General features: G+C 40.5%; 2 protein-coding genes across 2 annotated transcripts; one reads left to right on the forward strand and one right to left on the reverse strand.

Annotated features, from left to right (window-relative positions):
• Positions 1–1,647: 1,647 nt before the first annotated feature.
• Positions 1,648–4,065, forward strand: npy2r (neuropeptide Y receptor Y2). The gene is made up of 2 exons (XM_058641527.1): positions 1,648–1,833; positions 2,835–4,065. The coding sequence occupies exon 2, from the start codon at positions 2,859–2,861 to the stop codon at positions 3,969–3,971; it is 1,113 nt and encodes a 370-aa protein (XP_058497510.1). The 5' UTR covers positions 1,648–1,833; positions 2,835–2,858; the 3' UTR covers positions 3,972–4,065.
• Positions 4,066–7,774: 3,709 nt separating this feature from the next.
• Positions 7,775–21,149, reverse strand: LOC131467555 (PDZ and LIM domain protein 3-like). Its single transcript, XM_058641528.1, has 7 exons — positions 20,970–21,149; positions 15,198–15,349; positions 14,154–14,238; positions 13,879–14,066; positions 11,140–11,267; positions 8,941–9,052; positions 7,775–8,262 (listed from the first exon to the last, which is right to left on the reverse strand). Exons 1-7 carry the CDS (start codon positions 21,060–21,062, stop codon positions 8,073–8,075), a joined length of 948 nt encoding a protein of 315 aa, XP_058497511.1. The 5' UTR covers positions 21,063–21,149; the 3' UTR covers positions 7,775–8,072.
• Positions 21,150–22,315: the final 1,166 nt, after the last annotated feature.

Consider the following 22,315-nt stretch of genomic DNA (forward strand, 5'->3'; position numbering starts at 1 on the left):
ATTTCTAATGGACACATGGAGTCTTGTTTTTATAACAGTGGTAACCAAATTACCAGGCCTTATTTACCTTCCACAGGATTAACAGATTGAAAATGGGGTCACTTTGGAGTGATTTCATAAAAGCCTCAGTGAAAACATCACACAGGGCAGAGTGATGCTGCTACGTTCATAAAAGACGTCTTTCCACTGAGTGGAACCTTCTGGGTCAGTACGGTACATATTGTTTTTGCGTTTCCATGAAGAATAGTACCAAAATAACCGGTCCCAACCATTCCATTGTTTGATACCCTTCACTTGGGATACAGGTGGAGCTAGACCCACAACAGTCAGCTGATTGGGCGATAGAAATGCGTCACTTCCTTATGACCATCGTTTCTTCAACACCCGCAGTCTGTTCTCACACAAAGTTTGACGTCTTGTTGAGACAAACAGTTGTTGTCCGTTGTGTTGCTGCATTCAAACCATTGTCAAACAACTTCACACAACCCTAATCTCTGTGTTTCTCTGTAGAGCAGTGTTTTGATTGTTTTGGATTATATTATATTATATCATATTATAGTTAGAGGAGAATCTGTGGATCTGACTGTCAATAATGTTCCGTTCATGTATGCGTCTGTAGCAGAAAGACATTTTTGTCCAGTACTGGAATAGACTTCAGTCCCATGTGACTCTGGATGGATGGATGGATTTGAGTGCAACCAAATCAATTCCTGTGTGGACTACTGTGGACTACTGACAGCTTGAAATGTTGCATCTAATTAACTATTGCATCAAATCTCGCAATGAAGCCTTTAATTCAATAACAACATTGTCAAATTTTTAATTGGGAAATGTCCTCTGTGTTTGTTTCATGTATTGACCAAACAACTGCATTGACGTCATACATTGTAAGCTCGGCTCCCTTTTGACCTGCAGCGCTGTGCTGTTAACACTGGCAACGCAATTAAGATCAATCTCAGCAGATTGTAATAACTTGCTTCAATTTTCTGGTTGTAATTAAAACGGGTTTTGATTTGCACGCATAGCAAATTAAATGATAATGTATAATCCAAAGGTTAAGCCTGCGAGAGTTTTAAAGGGACGTGGGGATTTCTGATGTTCACAGAGAGAGTTCAGACCTGAAAACTGTTTATATTGTCTTATCTTTGTTAGAGAAAACATATTTTAACATCCACACATCTTAATTTGAATCTCACTGTTGGTGTATTATTTGTAGCTCCTTCATGTGTGTTTCAGTGTATGACCAAACATACAGGCCTTGGAACGACTGGACCTGAAGGGGGAGAGTGGATTTAAAAAATAACAACTGTTCTGAATTTGATCAAACCTGGATATTCTCTTCTCTGTCTTCGTATTTGTGTTTGCATACATAAACACTGACAATATTGACCATATTCTGAGAGAATAATTTGACTATGACGTTTATCTGAGTCACAAATAGGCAGAAATATGACATTTGCCTTCCCAGCAGCGGCGGAGGACGCATGTACGCGCTCAGGATGAAGTAACCGAACCACTCCTATGAAAAGGCAACAGAATCGTCTCTCACACTCAGGATGTCAATGAGGGAAGGGCGCGTTTCCTCCCAGTTGCTCGAGCCGCCTCATGCGTCGGTGTTCCACAGCGCAGGTGATGCGCACTCGGTGCCAAACTCGCTGCTGCGCACACTGGCAACGGTTGCGCGCTTTACTGTTGCGCTCACTTTGATCCCCACCGGAGGCGATTAATTGGTGTTTTCTGTTGTTTGCTTTATCTGGATAAAGGAGGACGGAGAAGAAACGCGCATGGGGAATATATGTATGCGAATATAAGAAGCTGTTTCTGCAGAGTGAGGTAAGTGGATGATTTAAATGTGTACAAAAATAAGATTATTTATCCTTTAATAAGGATAGTTATACTGGGGCCTTTTTAACTGTACGCTTACATATTATATCTATACTGATCTCTGCATTTTCCACTTGTTGTAGTTGCTTTTGTTATGAATAAGAATGAACAGTAGCAGCATTTTAACTGGTAAAAACAAGGCTGGATCAGTCACACAGTGGCTCCTGGGAAGAGATTTGCTTAGATTTTCAAAGTCGAGCCTCTCATATTTGAAAGTTCTTCACTCTTCATGGTCTCCGATCACGTTGCTCCACTAATTGATTAATTGATGGGTGTTATTTATTTCTTCATTTTCACAAATATCAACTTTTATGCTGCTGCCATGCATGCATTATTGAGATATTAAGAGGGAAACTGCCCTGTTGTGTCTTATGTATCTACCTGCACAGCAGTTATTGTGTAAGATGAAGAAGAAGCACAGCATCATGATTCTGTGGAGGCAGGAGCTGCTGCTGGTGGTGGTTCGCTGTAAGCTCAGAGTGGTGTTGACTGAATTTAATTTGATGATATGGGACAAAAAATGTGTACTTCTGTACTTCACTGTTCTGTTCAACAGCTGCACGGCCTGTGTCCCGAACACACATTTATGATTAAATGTGGTTGGAACAAATATGCACAATGCTGTAGATTGTATCTTAGCACAAATCATCCTCAGTCATAATTAAAATGATTACTATTGAAAATGACACTTCAAAAGCGTCAGTTGCTGCACAATAAATGTGTTAAAGCAGAAAATAAACATTGCTTATGCTGCTATATCTTTGTAGGAGACATACTGAAAGACTTTATCACTTTGTTGCCTAATAGTCACAAAAGCAAACCTCAGCTCAGAACTGAAGAAGCCCTGTGAATGAAATGTCTACTGATTCACATGCTTTGGAGAACTATATGACCGCGGTGAATGAGACAGTGTTTTGACTGACATGTTTCCATTGCTCATGTCTTCACAGATACACTTATGGGATCTGTCAGCCATGGATGCAGCCGATCAACTGAACATGACTCAAGATGAAGATTCTCCAGCCGAAGTTCCATTTTCCAACTGCTGCTCACCCGCAGGCACAATAAGTGACGAGAACTCCTTAAAGCTGGACGACAGCACCGAGCTAATCGGAGTTCAGGTGACTCTCATCCTCGCTTACAGCACGATCATCGCGTTCGGAGTGACCGGGAACTCCCTGGTGATTTACGTCGTCTACAAGTTCAAAAAGCTGCAGACCGTCACCAACTTCTTCATCGTCAACTTGGCGGTGGCCGACTTGCTGGTCAACATGCTGTGTCTGCCGTTCACCCTCGTCTACACGCTCTACGGCGAGTGGAAGTTTGGTCAGGTGTTGTGCTTCATGCTGCCCTGTGCTCAGGGCATGGCCGTGCACGTGTCCACCATCACGCTGAACATCATCGCCCTGGACCGCCACCGCAGCATCGTCTACCACATGGAGACCAAAATGTCCAAAGACATGTGCGCCGTGGTCATCATCGTGACATGGACCGTTAGCGCCCTGCTAGCTAGCCCGCTCGCCATTTTCAGGGAGTACGGGACATTTGACCTTCCGCCGGACATTTCTATTCAGGTGTGCACAGAGAAGTGGCCAGAAAACAGCATGAACGGAAGCGTCTACAGTATCTTAATGCTTCTAGTTCAGTATGGTTTACCTCTGGCTATTAACTCCTTTGCTTACATCAGCATCTGGAATAAACTGAGGAGTCACAGGACGTATGGAGGTCAAAATGAGCGCCACCAGCAGAGGAAAAAGACCACGAAAATGCTGCTGACCGTGGTCGTGGTGTTCGCAATCAGCTGGCTGCCGCTCCACGCGTTCCAGCTGGCCGTCGACATCGACAGCACCTTGTTGTATATGAAGGATTTTAAGCTGCTTTTCACACTCTTCCACATTGTGGCCATGTGCTCCACATTTGTCAACCCCATCCTATACGGCTGGATGAACAACAATTACAGGTCGGCCTTTTTGTCCGTGTGCAAGTGTAAGTGGCCCTTTAGTTGGATGTTGAGAAGCTCCCAGAGCAGAGACACACACAAGGAGGAGGAGCGGGTTTGTACAGAATGCAAGTCAACACACGTGTAACTTGCGGACATGAAGACACTTTGTGGATCATCATTTGTGGACATGTGACGTGAAGTTTGTGTCTGGTTTTGTGGAGGCATTTTGACGACTAGAGTTAGAGGAGGGGTCCGTAAAATTATCATGAAAACTGGCCCAAAACTGACCCAGTGTGAACATCCATTCATCTTCTACCACTTTATCCTCCACATGGGGAGCTGTGCCAATCTCAGCAGACATAGGGTGGTAGGGTGGTCGCCAGTCCATCACATAGAGACAAACAACCATCCACTCACACAATCGGTCCGTTTAGAGTGTCCAATTTACCTAAATTATCTACTTATTTTGAATCAATGTTTTGATTCAATTGTATTTATGTCTGTTTCTTTGTTGTGAACGTTGTGCGTTATCATCCTAAATATTTTTCATTATGGATTATCAAGATCTGATTTTATTTTCTAATCACTAAACAGTTTTTTTTTTTTTTCCCAAACTGTTGGACTTTTTTTCCACTTGACCGGCCCCCGGCCCCTGGCCCCTGGCCCCCTCCTCACCACACTGAAGTTCACTGGACCCCAGGTCAGTTTGAGTTTGAGGCCCCTGGGTTAGAAGGAAAACATTCACCCCAGCTCCAGTGCCACACAGCAGGTATCTGTGCGTGTGTGTGTATCTGTGTTTGCCTACATGTTGGTCTCGATGTGTGAAATAATCAGAGTTTTGGGCAGAGGAGACGATGGCAAACAAAGCAAAACTGTGAAGGTACAGCCGCTCTGAAAACTGAAAAGTTACCTCCTATTTTTCTATGGAGTGCTTCTGTAAATATTTGTGCCAAAACCCACCTGTCGTGTCTTTTATTGCCGGCAAATCGTGTTCAGGACAATTGTCTTACTTAAAGCTACGGTCTGTAAGTTAAGTTACAGTATTGCAAGGACGGCAGACGCTGTCTTTTCTTTTTCTTTTTTCCTTTCACACAACTATATTTAATAACGGCTCGTAGGACGTGAGGATGATTTCAAAAAATTAGATAAAAAGTGAACTAGCTTTCAGGATCATTGGCCTTTTTCTTTCATCGCCCCTGAATCAAAACAAAAATTGGATTTCACATTTTCTCTCTTCAACATCTTGTTGACTGCAGCTCCTGGAAGCTGGAAACAGCTGCAGGTGGGTTTAAATCGCGGGGCCTGGAGTGTGGATGTCGCACGTGAGGCGCAGGAGTGGGATATTTAAATTCAGCCGATGATGGACATACCATAAAGGCTCATATGCTGTCAGCCTACTAAAGCTTAATAATTATACATCAAGTTAAATATATATAGAGGCTGACAGGTGACATGAAAAACTACTAATTATATCTACATTTGACTTTGTGTGTGTGTGTGTGTGTGTGTAGTTTGAGACCACACCGATAAAAGCAGAGTCTGAGACAAACCGCGTCCTCTGTGTCTTAAACGGCCGACACAGAAGGACGCAGATGTTTTGCTTCATGGATGCAACAGAAGGAGGCTTTCTTTATTAAATAGACAGACAAAAGCAGCGTCCCCACCCCACCACTTGTCTTTGTTTGCAGCAAGCATCCTAATTACCACTATTTGCTTTAACAGTGATTACACCGGTGCCGAGGTTCTGAAGAGCCCTTCCTGTTGACCAGGTCCTCACTGATTTACTCTGAGTGTACGTGAGGAGCTTGGGGACTGGGGCATTAACTCCACGTCTCCATTTTTAGTAAGCTATTCATGGTGTATACAGCACGAAATCAATAATTGTTTCTTTAACTGATGTTACGGGGAAGCTGCCGTCCTAAAGTGTATCCTCAGGAGGATACTCGCTAATAAAGAAAAATGAACAATAGTTTTGAAAGGAATTAAATTTCTCTTTGTTCACTGATGGCCTTTTCTTTTGGCTCTCAAGCGAGGAAGCACTTACGTCGCTGCCCGATCGATCGCTTCAGTGAGAAGTAATATTTGACCAACGACATTTCATCCATCCAGTAGATATTGATCGTCTCAATTAATGATGTTTCTATTGTGCAATAATGAAGTGCTGGTGGAGTGAAACAGTGTGACAGCATATTCCTTATCTTCTTAAATGGACACGATGGTCCATTTTAGTGAGATAAACATCATAAGGACGAACTAATCTTAGTTACTTTTCTTTTCTAAGCCGCTCTGCTCTGTCACTTTATTGTGTTTATTACCTTCACCAAGGAGCTTGTTTTTTGTCATTTGTGGTTAGTGTGACTGAAAATGATCGAGGAAGAATACGGATGAAAAGTTCTGGGGATAGCTCATAAACCAAGGAAGAAATGATTGGATTTGATGTATTGATTAGATTTAGTTGTGATTGAATCATTCCTTGGCAGAGGTTCGTGCTCTCGGAGTGCTTCCTCTACTTTCTTTTCTTTTCTTTGTACGTTTATCTGTTCAGACGGTAAAAGCTGGCAGAATTAAAGGTCAACTGTTTGGACTGTCTGAGGCTGAAATCAAGCATTTGCAGGTGTTCTCCTCTGTGGCTTTGTCATCTTTAGCAGATTGCTTATTTATATTATCATTATTATTAGTATTATTACTACTAGTAGTAGTAGAAGTAGTAATGAACGTGGGTTCAAGACATTATCTCTGTAAAAAAACGTTGTCCTCCGTGTCTTTGCTTCCTTTTTCCAGTTTTTAAAGACAATGAATTGGTTAAGAGCATCACAAATAAATAATATATAATATATATTAATGATAGTGATATAATAATGATCTTCATATTGAGCAGTGAAGACTTATACATACTGTACAGTGTCATACAACCCAGTCATTTCTGTTGTCAAGTGAGGAGGAGGATGATACTGTAGCTCCCCCCAGTGTCTCAGGACCGTCTCATCAGTCTTCAGTGGACTGAATTTATGACTGCTGCGCCTCAGCTGAGCTTGTATACATGCTTTTAAATGACATCAAAATGGAAACTTCCAAACTGGAATTGTATCATGGCTTGATTTTAAAATAATGTGTTTTTCTCATTTAACATACATATAGACAATAACAAAGCTGTGTTGAAAAGGACAAACACAAATGATGGACAGTTCAGAGATATTTGTATCCACCGTCATTTACTCTTACTAATTCAAAATGATACAGTAGGGAAAGATAAAGCAAACAGTATATGGAAATGTCCTTGTTTTACTACATCTGTGGGGAACAATTTCTGTATTATAATTAAGGACGCCAATATTTTGCTAAAAACACAAAGAACAGCTGGCGACGTGTTTGAAGCGCTCTTTACATTACTGTAGTTACGCAACGTTTTGTGCTATTGGAAAAACGGTTTCTGAAAGCTGAGAAGTTGCACATCAAAGTCAACATGTGGTTATTACAGTCATTTCACTTTAATCAGTGTCTTTGCCGCCAGAGAGGAGTGTGGGAAGAACACCTGGACATAGTTTCTATTTTTTGGCCTGCTTTTTACACATTGACAGACAAAGAAACATTGAGAGACTCAATACGTTACTGTTCAAATTTCAAATTTAACATGCAACATCTGTTGTTCATGTACAACTGCAGTGTTTTTCCAAATAAACCTTTTTGTTTTTCTTCATTATGAACTGTTAGAACGGCATTTTAACATGCAGTAAACTGTAAATAACTGCCAGATATTGGAAGTTATTCTGGAAAACGGGCAAAAGCACTTCGTTACAGGACATTTTCAGGTCCTTTTATGGTTAAAATAAGCACCAAAAAAAAAGTTTGAGGGTTAGGTGTTCAAGGGTTAAAGACATAAATGCAGACTACTGTTTCCTGTGCAGGTTGTGTGTTTCTTTCCTAAATACTCTACATACACGTGTCATCTGACAGTTTGAAAAGAAAGTCTTTATTGAACAGACATCAGATTGTGAGAACAATTGGTAAGAAATACAGAATAGGGGAGGTCTTGTTGTCCAGTCTGCTGCTGAGCTCTTTAAACAACATGACTGTTCACTGATCAGCTGTGTTCTGTATTAACAGGACAACACTGCAAACTGTTAACGTTCACAGGAACATGCTGACGCTTGACTGCACGTATAGAATCATTTCAAAAGTGCAACTTGATCACAGAAGTGTGTCTCTGTTTACTGCACGTGTCCCTGTGCTGCATGTGAGGAGGAATCTACGCTGACGGATAAGTCGTGATCAGGTCGTGTCCCTCTGGTGGTCTCATTCTGGCACGAGCGTGAGCCTCGCAGTACAGCTGTCCCTCCACAAAGAAGTAGCCCTTCTGTTTGAGGTTGACGTCACAGTCGGAGCACACAAAGCAACCGGGGTGACGGTACTTGTCACGTGCTTTCACCACTGTCCCACTGCAACGTTAGAAAATCCAGTAAAGCATGTTACTTTGTGATGAAGAGCCTGGTTTTGGGAATTTGTCATGAAAAATCCATAAAAAAATTTGTGACAAAATGAGACATTAAACCACTGCAGAATACAGACATGAGGAGAAAGAGATCAAATGGAACTGAGATAGTCTTCTTCGACAAAGAAAAGTTGCTGTAATTTTAAATTAAAAGTTCATATAGGCAAACAGACACTACTTTATATGACGACTACTTAAGCTAAATATACACACAGTGTTTCCATGCTTCTGTTTTTTGATAGTTTGTTGTGTATATTCTACATTCACTCTTTTTTCTTTTATTTTGAAAAAATGGCCTTGTGTTTTCTGCCCATGTTCTTAAAATATAATAAATACACAACAAATAAAAAACAAACTAGCTAGATAAATAAAAAAAAAACTGGCACCCTATGGTGCAATCCTGAGTGTACCGCATTAAATACCCTATAATATAACGCTTACATTATGTAAAGTATGTTTACACAAAGGGGTTTTAATTCATCTCTATACAGGCGTGGGGTCTGGTATACTTACATATTCATAAAGGACTTTATTGTGCCTGTAATTTTCCTCGCTGCCTTTGTTTGTGTTGATTCATGGAAGGTCGGAATGTGAACCACAGATGATTTGCTCTATTTTTACTCACACAATTCCATTCCCACACTTGTCGCAGACGGGCAGTTTCTGCAGGTTTCCTGTGGGTGGAGTCGCTTTGGTCGTGGGGGCTTTGACCGTCTTCGTCACAATGGGACGTGTGCCTGCACAAACCAGACATAAAAACCACTTTGACAAAACAAACTCTGCCTACGATGAGAGCGCGACAATAAACACAAAACTCTTCAGGAGAGAGAAGGCGGGGACACTCTTGACCTTTTACTTCCCAAATTACATTTCCGTTAGCTTTATGGGCCTGCTTCAGCTTCCACTGCACAACTAACCTTTTACCTCTCAGATAACAACATGGTGGAGAACGGTTATGGTTATGCAACGTGAGGATATCTAATAATGAGCGATTACATGGGAGATAGCAGAATGACATTTAGTGCATATTTAATTGCATGTGTTATCAAATAAGGATTCAGAATCTAATTACCAATATCCAATGAATTATTCAAGCAGCTATATAATCTGTTATAATCTATATCATAATAAACAGAAATTAGGATTTGGTGTCACCCAAATCCTAATCCACCCCCAAGTAACTCCTCAGGCAAACAAAGCTGAAAAACATGGATAAGAATGTCAGACAGTCCTGTTGATGCTGATAACAGTGAGACTAACACATTAATAAAACACTATATATACACTGACTGGCCAAAAGTATTATTTGTAACATATAACTTTCACAATTTGAGCCCGATGAATCCTGGTATTGTCAAGAAATCCATTGATGGAATAATCTGGTCATTCAGTATAGTCATGTTGCTGAACCTAGACCTGACCGACTTCCAACTATAAATGGCTAGTCTAAAAATAAAGGCAAGGCAGTGTATAAAACAGTGAGGTTTAGAATAGAAGTAAGGAGACTGTAAGCTAAATTAAAAAAAAAAGACAGAGAAAAAATATTCTGCATAGTAATAAATAATAGTAAATGGTTATAATACTAATAATAAACAAAACACTGTTAGATTACAGATCATGTCAATTAGACAGGGTGTACCCTGCCTTTCACCCTGTGTATCAGCTGGGATTGGCTGCAGTGGGCCCTGCAACCCTCATGTGGGGAATGAAGCAGTAGTTAACAATGAATGAATGAATGATGTCAGTGATGGAGAAAAATAATGTGTGTAAAAGTGTGTGCACAAGCCCTAATGACCTGAGGATGAAATGTAAAGTAAGATGAAATAAAACTGAAAACTGTTCCGTGGCATTAAACATCCATTTGTTGCAAACAGATATTCAGTTTTATCATCGCAAAGTCTCTGAACCTAAAATGCTCCCTGTGCAGATAATCCCACATCGGAACATCACAAACTGTGCATCACTAATTTGTAGAACAATCTGTAGGATTTAGTGGCATCTAGTGGGGAAATTGCATATTGCAAGCATCTGAATTATGCTCATTCATCTACCACTTTAACCTCCACATGAGAGTCACTGGGGCCAATCTTAGTTGACATAGGGTGATAGGGATAGGGGTACACCCTGGACAGGTCGACAGTCCATCACAGGGACACATATAGAGACAAACAACCATTGCACAAACAACCATTGCACAAACTCCATGCACATCACAGTTTTCCACTCTTGTATAAAGTACTTCAAAGGGATACCTGAGTAAAAGTACAAGTATCTTACCAGAAAATGATAAAGTATGTGATTGTACTTAAGTATCTAAAGTAATTTTCTGATGTAAAATTTACTTAAGTTTTCAAAGTAAAAGTGAGGAATTGGGATGGAGCCATGGTAGCTCAGTGGTAGGGCGAGTTATCTTTCAACTGGAAGGTTGTGGGTTCAATTCCTGGCTCTGCTAGTCTATAGTCATTGTTCTCGAGCAAGACACTTAACCCCATGTTGCAGCGGGTGAATGGGTGAAAACTATAATGTAAAGCAACTCAAGACTAGAAAAGCTCTATATAAATACAGACCATTACCAGCTCTTCTTCTTCTGATTTTATTTGGTAGTAACGAGTAACAAAGCTAGAGGAAATGTAGTGGATTACGTGCATTAAGTACAGTAACAATGTATTCTGTTATATGAGCTGACTCTGCTTCTTTTAACTTTGTCAGGAAACATTCCGCTCATTCCGAGGTAAAGCGGCGTCTGTCTTACATCCACGTCTCTATCACGCATGTGTTAGATATTTTCTGCGGTGGAAGAGGAAGAGGAAGAGGAAGAGCTCACCATCACTGTCAATAAAGTCCTGCAGGGCTTTAAAGGAGCCAGACTGCCGTGGCTCGTGAGGCTCCTCCTCGTCTTTCTGCAGCATCCGGTACACGTCAGAATCCTCGATTTTGGTCAGAGTCCTGGGGCTGAACACACACACACACACACACACACACAGGTTAAGATGACTTCAGGGAACATTGCATTGACTTACAATCATTTCCACGAAACTTAATCTAACCTTAACCATAATTACTACTGGCCTAATCCTAATCCTAACCCTAACCCTAACCCTAACCTCAACCAAACCTAAGACAAGTCCCCATAATGTGACTGTGTAAACAACATTAATAATATCTGATACCTGACACACAGACAGACACACAGACATAGACACACACAGACAGACAGACACACACACACACAACTAATATCAGTAAAATGGTGTCAGAAAAGTTGCCATTGTGCATTTTCTTCCTGCCCTTTTTTGTGTGAATGCTTATTGAGCAGAGAAAGAAACTGGTGGAGTAAATGGAGCGACAGCAGTGGGAGTCAACAACCTTAAAAGGACAAAACGATGGGATAGTAAAACAAGAAATGCATGGACCAGATCACGTAAAGCAGAGCAAGACAGGATGTTGATAAAAGAACAGATTTACATCCCATCATGTCAAACTCACAGGCCTGGTCATAATATAAGGTAATGCCACCATGTCCTTTCATAACAGCATTTGTTCACATTACAGGGTTCCTGTAAATTGGCCTTAAATGAGCAGAGGGAACCTGACGTCGCAGCGAGCATGACATGGATTTAATGTGATTCATGTCTCATTAATAAGTTGTGATTTAGGGATGCAAAGATTCTCTCTGGTGTGCTGTGGTCATATTTTCTCAGTGTGACGCGCTGTCATCCATCAGGCAGCCTAATGAAATCCACATGCTGACCTGCTACACGGCTCACACCTTCTGGCTGATTCAGCACACGGATTACAGGAAATGTTACAACAACAGAAAACTGAGGGTTATAACCACAGGAGGAAAACAGTTTTTACAGCTCTGGATATGTGGCTTATGTTCATAATTATAGTAATAAATGATTATTAAGTCATAAAAATTAGTATATTGTAGGTCCAATGTGTAACATTTAGCATTTCGGGTTTATTAGCAGAACTTGAGTATACTATCCATATGTTTGTCTAAGTGTATAACTGATTTTTTGGGGGTTTTGTACGAACTTTAGGCAAGGGCCTTGCTGGATGGAGGGCCCCATGTCTCTAGATCAACCAGAACAGACATGTGTTATGTGTTTTGAAGTGAAAAACCTACAACACAACCTTTATAAACCTTTAACCAATAAAGAAATGTCAGAGAGAATGGTGCGTTCATGATAAGTCAGAGAGGGTTTAGGCCTTTCCCGATGTAAAATTGTTAGGTGTGTGAGCGCCCTCGTGTGGCCACTTTGAGCACTTCATGGCCACTTTCTGTAAGTCTGCACACTGGTTGAGAAGCCGACTGCAGCAGCAGAAAACACACTCATGAACCCGTGACCCGAGCGGTTTAGACGCTACGCAGTCTCTTCTGTGACTTGAAACACCGGGGGATTATGGGAAAGAGTTTCCTCCAACACACACTGATATATGATTCCAGCTCCAGTGTCAAGAATAACAAAATTACAAGCACTCATTTCCAGAAAGACTTCTACACCATGGGTGGGTATGTGGATGATGCTACTACCTAATCAATATTTAATCACAAACAAGGTTAAAGAAATTTCATTTCAATATATTCATAAATACTATCCAAGGAAGAATGTTATTTATTTTACGTCCTTTTGTGAAATTGGACACATTTACCCACAGTTCATAGTGTGGATAACGAAGACAGTCGGCAAACTCGATAAGACGATAAACGTCACAGAATCATTTAACTGACAGAATAAGCTTTTAAGTTTATTTTTAATTTTTACACAATGATGGCCCACCATCCACTCTTTCAGTCAAATAAAAGTCAACAGCATGAAATTAAAAGTCACTAATTTGACCAATTTTGTTCCGTTTTGACAGAAAGTGTTGTCCCAATCCTGATTGTATTATATTCCTCTGGGACTCAGCAGGTGACATCATCAAACTCTGTAAAAGGTTCAGGGATTGAATGTTTGGGGATTGGGATTGGGCCAAAGAGAGTTTGACTTTAAAGAATTTAAAGACTTTAAAAACTTAGAATGCAGATTTTTTTGCTTTTCTGTCACATCGGAATATGTGAGTTTTTCTTAAGCCACATATCCAGAATATATTAGAAGACATGTTTACTAAATAACTCATTCTTTGGTTAGACAGCATCAACCTGCATCTGTAATGAGCACAGGAGCAACATGCATGCTGGCGTAGGTAAAAATACCTGACGAATGAACAACCTTTAAAGGATGAAAAGGTAAAGACGACGGATAAACGGGTGAAATTTACAGTAGGTTTTTACAGTTCTTCAGTTTCCACAGATGAAAAGCAGATTTCAAGAGATATAACAAAAACAGTGCATCACCTTCATCTTGTCTAACACCTACTGTGTGAGCTCAAAGTATTGCTGAGGCTGATGGGATTTTAAATGACTGTGAGATAAAAAAAAAAAAATGTCATCATTTTATCTAATGGAAAACGCCAATGTCAATATCATGTGTCAAGTCGTGTGGGTTTCAGAGCATCATGTGATCCGCTCATCGACAGCTCAATGAGCAGAACTATCTGTGCAGTGATCAGTCACCTCTCAGGCTTGTGGGGAGCAAAGCCTCGCATCTGACCCTCCATGGCGTCCTGAATGTTGTCTGAGGAGTAAAGGCCGATTGGGGTGTTGTAGGACGCACTGACCACCTGGCGCTTGTCGTCGAGGTTTGCTGCTGCCACAAACGGCTGAGCTTTGCGGTTGTGACCGGTGCCGATCGGTTTAAGCTCCTTGAACAACGAGAAGAGCAGCACTGTGAGACAATGTGAGGTGGAGATGTGACGCAAAATGGCATCTTGAAATAAACCTGTACAAACCTGTTGTTCTGCCTCCAGATTGATCTTATATGGGTGAGCTCTGCCTTTATCCACAACATGAGGCGACCACAGTCTGGACTCATTCCTGGGAATTAAACACAAGATTTTGATCAGAAAGTCAACTTGACTTGACCGCAGTGATGTCTCGTGGTGTTATGTTTTCAGGTTGTCCATCTGTCAGCCGCGCTCTTTTTTCTGTGACATCTCAGGAATGCCACGAGGGAATTCTTCCAGCTTTGGCACAAACATTCTTTCAAGACTGCCAAGGGAATTTGCCATTTTAGGAATGATCGGAGGCACAAGATGCCACGAGGAAAGGAAGATTTTCCTCAAATTCAAAAGGCCGCACCACACTGTTTTTGAGTTGTTCACAACTCAGACATGTAAGAGTGCGCTCACAGCTGAGAGAGGATCAAACTCGGTGCAGATGTGCGAGGGAAGCTCCGTTAAAAACCTCAAACATTTCCCTCTCTCCGAAACCCGACTTTGACGGACATGTTCGCCACAAGTCTTGGATCGTTTCTGAGCAGCATACAAAACAATAGTGCTCACATTTCCCATGTTAATAGATGACAGAAGAAACTATTAAGATAATGTGGTTCTTATTTAAAGGGACATGAATGACACTCTGAAAGGGATCCTGGAGGAAAATGTTGTGGATGTGCATGTATTACAGAGCCTTAAATATTTGTATAGTGCTTATAAATTAGTTTTTTGGGTTAATATACGGATACAAAGGATACATACAGTATATATATATATATGTATATATATATATATATATATATATATATATATATATATATATATATATATATATATATATATCTAGACTGTATATGCTGCATTTGTGTACAACAGCAGTCTAAATACAAGACCATATTTAATGGCCTTCAAACATACCACAGAACTGAATCGACAGCTGCCTGATGCAAAAATACAACGATACACACTGTAGTTGCTGCTCAGCTGTTGTATTAAATTTCATGATATCGTGCAGGTGTTGCCTTTACTGTGTGCACCACCTGTCTGTCTGCATACAACCTTTCCACAGTGAGGCAGAGCCTGCTGGTGGCCTCTTTAATCTTGTTCTGGGCCTCACAGTGCAGCATGTCTGTGGCGGGGACTCCCTCGATGGCCACGATGAGGTCACCAGCGCACAGGTTGGCCATGGAGGCCTTGCTGCCGGGGGTGATCTGGAAGAAAGCAGGAAAGAGTGTCAATAAAGACTGTGACGCAATGTCAACACTTTCGCTGACGACAATTACGGCGTAAAAGCGCAATTAAAGAGCGAAGAGGCATCGGTGAAAATGAAGCGTCATTTCAATCCTGTTTTATAAACCGAGAGAAGAAGACCTTTCTCAGTGTTTACTTTTGATTCCTTCTTGTTTTTGTTGACACACAAACACTTAATATCTACTCACTTTCCCAAATTACAGCCAAATAAAAGGTCAGGGGGCGGCGAACTTAAAAATAGGTTCCACTGAATATTATATAATCATATTATTAACAGTATATTCTTGTACGTCGATATAAATCTAGACTGCAGAATAAAATGAAAAGACTAATAGACCCTACCAGTGAAAAACTTTTCCTCTTTATGAAGCAAAGACAGCCTAATGTTCGATGTATCCTAACTTGGTCAGTCAATAAAACTATCTATGGCTCAATAACCTGTGTTCAAACAGCCCAGATGGTGCAGCCTGACGAAAAATCTGAAGTCTGCTTCACATCACAGACACTTCATTTCCTTATACAGCGCTCCACAGCTCGGCCCCTCGGCTTTATGTGTGTTCTATATGACGTTCTCCTTCTCTCAGTCTCACCTGGCATCAACACACACAAACACACACACACAAAAAAGCCCACAAAGATTCAGGTCACAAGTGGTCTAAATCCACACACTTGTCCTCCCCGTAAATCACCGGCTGCTCACCGGGGTGCGTCGCCCCGGTTGGTATGCATGCATTCACTGTCTGTCCCCTTGTCATGGAGATAAAATAAACACGCGCTGCCTCTCAGCAAGTGATCACATCCAGATGGAGTATGTGTTCTGCCGGCCAGGAAGTGATCAGGAGAAATAAGAAACCCCTAGAAAGCTAACAAGGTCACAGAAAAGGCATCTTCAAACCGAACCGAACATTCCTACTGACACTGTACAGGTCGTGACCTATATGCCCGGCCTTATTGCATTACATGACATAGGAAACTTAGCTTCAAGGGGATGTTGCACTGAAACTTGAATTAGATCATCTGCCTATAAATAACGGTGGATGAAAGTGCTGAGGGGATGCCTCATGCAGCCAAAGAGGGAGCAGTCATTTACAGAGAAGCATTTGTTGCAGTGCTGCTGTCTGGGATGTTTTACTGCTCTGGCGTCTGTTACCTGAATCTCAATCTTTTTATTGGATTCTTTTGTTCAACTGCAGCTCAGTTGTCTTGTCAGACATTTGCCTTTGCTTAAATAAAAATAATGATAATAATAATAATAATAATAATAAAAGACATTTTTTTCCATGATTTGCTTTATTACTTTATACTTTATTCTCGTAATATTACGACTTTATTCTCAGCTCAGCTACTGTCTTCCTGTCGATTAAAATAATATCACAATACTCATATGAAGATACTTATTACGGTATTGCAGAAATGATTTCCGGAGGAATTCAAAATGAGTGAAAAAGGGGTTTGTTTTGACATGGAACGATACATATTAAACAATTAATTTCTTAATTTTCTCAATTACTGTCTTATTCCTAAAATAACCACCAATCCATAACTTGGAAATAACAATGTAAAATGTTTGGGACATAAGGGTGGATACATTTTGAATTTATAATATGGTAATTATACATTTTCACATACATGAAGGTACTAATCTCTTGAGAGCATATAGAAATTCTCATCTCCAAGTTATTGCGTGGATATGACTTGGAGCATGGTGTTGTTGTTAGAAAATCTCCATCTGGGAAGTGCATTAGTTATAAGTTATCTTTCCATTTTCTCACTATCTCATAAAGACAAGTTAAGCAAGTTTGTGTGTTAAATGCTAATATTTTACCAGATTAGGCAAAAAATAAAATAAAATCAGTACAAATGTCAGCCACAAAAACAGTTTACCACTTATTACAAGTAAGTTGTTTACTTTTTCCATTTTATTTCTTCTACTTCTTCTTCTTCTTGCTACCACCTCGTTCCCAAACTTTGTTCCCTTCCTTTCTTCTTCACTAACTTATAATCATAACAATCCACAGCGCTGACGTAGGGAAAGCATTTCATTCCATACACTTGTTGGATGTGTTTACATCCACTAACACATGTGCACCATTCCTATTATATCAGTTAATAATATATCAGTCGCATGTTCATAACTTGTTGTGCTGCCCCCAAACTGTGATTTCTTGAGACAGTCCAGATGTGGAGGCCCAAACTTCCCATAATGCAACTCTATGAGTTAATTATTTTGTAAATCGCCTGCACAGTTTCAAATTGAGTGTGAAAAAACCTGACAGACTATGCCAAAAATGGGACATTTTGAAAACAACTATCTACTGATACCGATATTAGTCTGATACAGTCATTGTTGACCATTTATGAACGTATGAAGCTGTTAACAAATATTGTTCTCCAAAAGAATAAAATAAACGGCCCAAATATGACTCAGCTAAAATCCTTTTGTTGATTTTTATTTACATTTTTACAGTCGGTGCAGAGTGAAGCATGTAATATATAGGATCCAGTGACTTTGACCTGTATCAGGCCGATACTGACCGATACCGCTTCGCATCGCTTCTATTGACTAACCCCTAACTCTCCCCTAACACTAACCAAAGCAACAGCCTCTCTCTTTCAAAAACATGAGAAGCGTAAACATTACATCCCTGAAATTGTCTAAACACAATCCAGTGATAACACGCTGTAAAAATGCACTTTGCAGAAAAAAATGATTACAAACTGCACAACCCAGCTTCCGTCATTTCATTTCATTATATCCTTCTTGCCTGGTAAATGTCTTCATCTGTTAAATAACACATGTCTTTAATCCCAGTTTTATATTAGAATCAATTTTAAAATCCCACTTTTTACTTATAAAGCCTTACATGGTCTTGCCCCGTTTACTTTTACTGAGGTCTGCAGAGAAATCTCTTCTTGTGATGCTCAGATTGAGATTAAAACACCGGGGTGACAGAGTCCTTGCTGTGGTCAACTGCCAATTTTCAGCCCCAAATTTGCAATTGATAATGAATAATGAAATGATAATAAAGTTAAATGGGAATTTATTGAGTAAAATACCTCAATAAACTTTGCCAGTTTTTAAACCCAGACTGAAAACCCCCCACTTTTCTTCCTTGCCGTTCCCTGACGATTTATAAACGTTTGCAGTTCCAGTGTTTTATATACGTTTTATATTTGTACAGATCTTTTTCTGTGTGTTTTATTTTATTCATATTATTAGTTTCCATCTGTCTGTTTCATGTATTTTTGCAATGTACAGATACGGCCAACTCTGTTGTTTTTAACCGTGTTATGGAAATACATCAAATTTGGATTGCATTGGAAATGACGGTGATTCGGCACAGCTGCTTCAGAGCCACATCACAAACGAACCAGCCACGGCCCACGTGACACGAAGATCAAGTATGCTGATGGCTGATGTGCACGCGTGATAGACGGAGTGCCCCTTTAAGGCTGCTGTGAGCGAGAGTGGAAAAAAAAAAGATGATAATCACTTGTGTTTACTTTCCTCGACAGGCTGGGAACAGTCGCAGGTCACGAGGATGTTCCTGACCAAAAATGGCAGTGCAGGGAGACACTGGATTCACTTGTGCTTAAATAGAGTGTGTGTGTGTGTGTTTTGTACTGTAGCAACAGTTTGACTTGTAACATGGTGTTATGCAGACACATTGATGCCCTTTGGGATTATTTTCTCACCCACATTTTACAAGTATATTCTAACACAGCTGCTGCTTGTGATACTTTGACTTCATATGCTTTCCTCTCCTTTTCTCCCCCCCGACTCTCCCTCTCTCATCATGCCTCTCATATGAGCCACCAAGTATCCACTAAGTGTCCAGCACCATGTGTGAGGACAGACTGGACTGAGACACCAGTTTGTTAGACTGTTAACTATGTTTCTGTACTGGTTTCTGAGGTCTTTCCCTAAATATAGATGCACAGAACCATAACAGAGAGGGATTATTGGATCACCTCACATCTGCTGCGGTGTGGTGCTGCCGGATCAAATCCACAAATCTAAATTCTGCCGATGACATCACTGTTTAAATTCAGAATGTTGAGGAGCAGGGTTTGATCCCCCGTGTGTGGCTTCTTCACGGGGGATCAAACCCCATATGATGCCTCAATCTGTATTTAGGGATGTTTTTGATTGTTTTGTTTCTTTGTTTATCCCCCTCTAACTTAATTTGTTTCCCACTTGTATAATAAATAACCTATTTACAATTACTCTATAGAGACAAAGCTGTGCCCATGCAGTGTGAATAAAAAGCTTCCTGTAGAGTCGGTACAGATCAGTTTCAGTGTGACTTCAGGCTAAAAAGATATGGCAGCAGGTGTATTAAAAGGAAAGATAAAATAAAAAATAAATAAGTTATAAACAAAACTAATGTAAGAATATATGACAATATGGTTTTAAAAGTGCACATATTAATATTGCACAGCTATATGATATAGAATGTGTGTGTGTATATATATATATATATACACATATATATATAAATGTTTTTTGAAAGTGTAAAGTAAGTGGGTCGCGGGTTTGGAGAGTTTGCTTCATTGCTGATGCACGTCAGCCTGATATTTACATATTTACTGTACAACAGAAGAAGCACAATATCAATATTTACACCTAAACTCATCTCCATTTCCTGACCTCAACCTTCTGGTTATTTCCTTTGAATACAATCACGTGACTTTGTTTTCTGGCTGCACTCTCTATCAACAGGAAATGCCATATTATTTCCAGGAAATGATCATTTTCAGTTGCAGATGATAACAAACTCTGAGTCACTTATCTCTTAGCTGCAGCCATGACCTCATTGTTTTCATGAAAAGTATAACGAGAACTCTTGATGTTTTGAACTTCATCCCTCTATGTCTCCATTCCACCTGTGGCGACGTCAGTTCACTGTGACGACAAACCGCTCGACTCTAAAGCTAAGGCTCACTTTCCTCTGAACAGCTGCACGACCGTCATAAATATCAGAATAGAGGTTATAACATAAGCATTCATCATTACTAATCACTGGGAAATCCATTCTTCTCTGTCCATACAGCTGTCAGCATGAACTGCCTGAATGTGGAAGGAAACTAATTTGTCCAAACATATTAAAGGTGGAAAATTCCATATTTATTTTTCTATGTTTGGCCTAAGTCCAGAGATGAATCCAGATGAAATGATTCACATGCTCCACAGGGCTGGAGAACTTTCTCAGCTACATTTTCCATCCTCCTAAATCTCTTCAGTCTGAAATCTACTTGATGAAATGTGTTCGGGTGAGTGCACATGTCAGTGTAGTAATGTAAGCTGCTATTTGTAACTAAGCCTCTTGTATTGACTGCGGCACAGGTGCAAACGCCATACCACACTCCATACAGACCCTGTCTCTAATGAACCCTCCCTGGAAATGCTATGTTGTTGGCAAACCATCCACTCTGGACTGTACCAGGACACACTTTTTCTGATGATTATAAACAGTAAAAAAAACATAAAATGTGCTAGGAAATGAAATAAGGCAAATAAGTTCAAATATTTAAATTTAACATTACATTTTATATTTTTTTATTCTTTAATTCACTCACCCTGGAGATGGAGAGGGGCTGGTTGAAGTCCTTTCCTCCTGTCAGGCGAAAGCCCCAGGGGGCTGGACCGTCCAGCACGACAGAGAGTGGCATGACCCTTTATTGTCCGCTGCTGTCAGATAACAACAGCCCAGACAGTGAAGTGCACACTGTGGGGAGCACAGTTAAAGAGCAAAGGACTATGAAGTGATGAACGTTTTGTACCATGTTGGGGGGGGGAGGGAGGAGGAGGAGGAGGAGGAGGAAATTGGAGAGACCCCTCCCCAGCAGTGAAGTAATTTGTCAGTTTTTGGGAACCGACTCTCTGTTTGTACTCTGACAGCACTTGATCCAAATTTTTTCCTGTTGTGTTGAGGACTGGTGGATTTCTTTTTTCAACCACTGTTACTATTTCTGTCTCGCGATAGAAGTCGGAGCTGTGTTTGGACACTCAGAGTGAGGATGTAAACCAACCTCTGTCTGAGACCAGCCCTCCCTCTTGGCTTCTCATCCCTGGGAGCTTCGGAGTCAGGCTGGCCTCCTCTCACTCAGGTTGACGGGTCTAGTTGCTCCTGTCCTTATTTGGTCTGGAGGCGCAGCTCCACTTTAAAGCCTTGGAGGTCCCATATGCACATTCCAGCCTCTATTGATCTGGATGGGACCCAGGACTCTCACTCTTGAGCTTCTTAACAGTCCACTTTGAGTTGGACTTTCACATATTATGTCTTATGTCACAAACTAGATCCTCACGTCTCGCAAAGACGTCCTCCGTACTCACTTAAACTTACTCTGCTGACTGTTTTGCATCATATATTAAAAGAACAAGTGGACAACAAACACATGATGAAGTAACGCGTGTTAATCTTTGTCAGCACTGACAGGCTTTCACTCTGCATGAGGCAAGGTTCCATCAAACTAAGGAAGCAAAGTGCCAGTTCAAACAGTACAAATTAAACAAAGCAAACTAAGTGAGGAACTACATCAAAGTGGGCCAGTTTGTTTATGCAGTAACCATGGCGATCTAAGACCTTGTCAAATAAAGGAAGTTCAAGATAACATACTCATTTGCAAACTATTTATTTCTGTGCCTATAAACATTCACATACTAAACCTTTTTTTCCACTCATGTGAGCCCATTTAATCCAAGATTAGGAGAAAAATTCACAATGGATTATATCTAATTTCTCTTCAACTCACAATGTGACATCATCATGACAATGAATAGTCTATTTAAAACTGCTGTGAATGTTCTCAGATATTTATGCAGTATATTCTACAACCAGATACAAACTGATGATGGCTAAGCAACCAGACATGCTGGTCAATAAACCAGAGAGAAGGGCAGTAGTGATGGATAGAACTGCAAC

This window comes from Solea solea, chromosome 10 (genome assembly GCF_958295425.1).
Source record: "Solea solea chromosome 10, fSolSol10.1, whole genome shotgun sequence".
Taxonomy (NCBI): Eukaryota; Metazoa; Chordata; class Actinopteri; order Pleuronectiformes; family Soleidae; genus Solea; species Solea solea.

Excerpts from the sequence above, each read along its gene's own strand:
- npy2r (XM_058641527.1), top strand. The coding sequence starts at position 2,859 with ATGGATGCAGCCGATCAACTGAACATGACTCAAGATGAAGATTCTCCA.
- LOC131467555 (XM_058641528.1), bottom strand. The coding sequence starts at position 21,062 with ATGCCACTCTCTGTCGTGCTGGACGGTCCAGCCCCCTGGGGCTTTCGC. Across the intron at positions 14,239-15,197 it reads CTCTGCCTCACTGTGGAAAG|GAATGAGTCCAGACTGTGGT; the intron begins GTTGTATGCAGA and ends TTTAATTCCCAG. Across the intron at positions 8,263-8,940 it reads AAGTGTGGGAATGGAATTGT|TGGGACAGTGGTGAAAGCAC; the intron begins GTGAGTAAAAAT and ends CTAACGTTGCAG.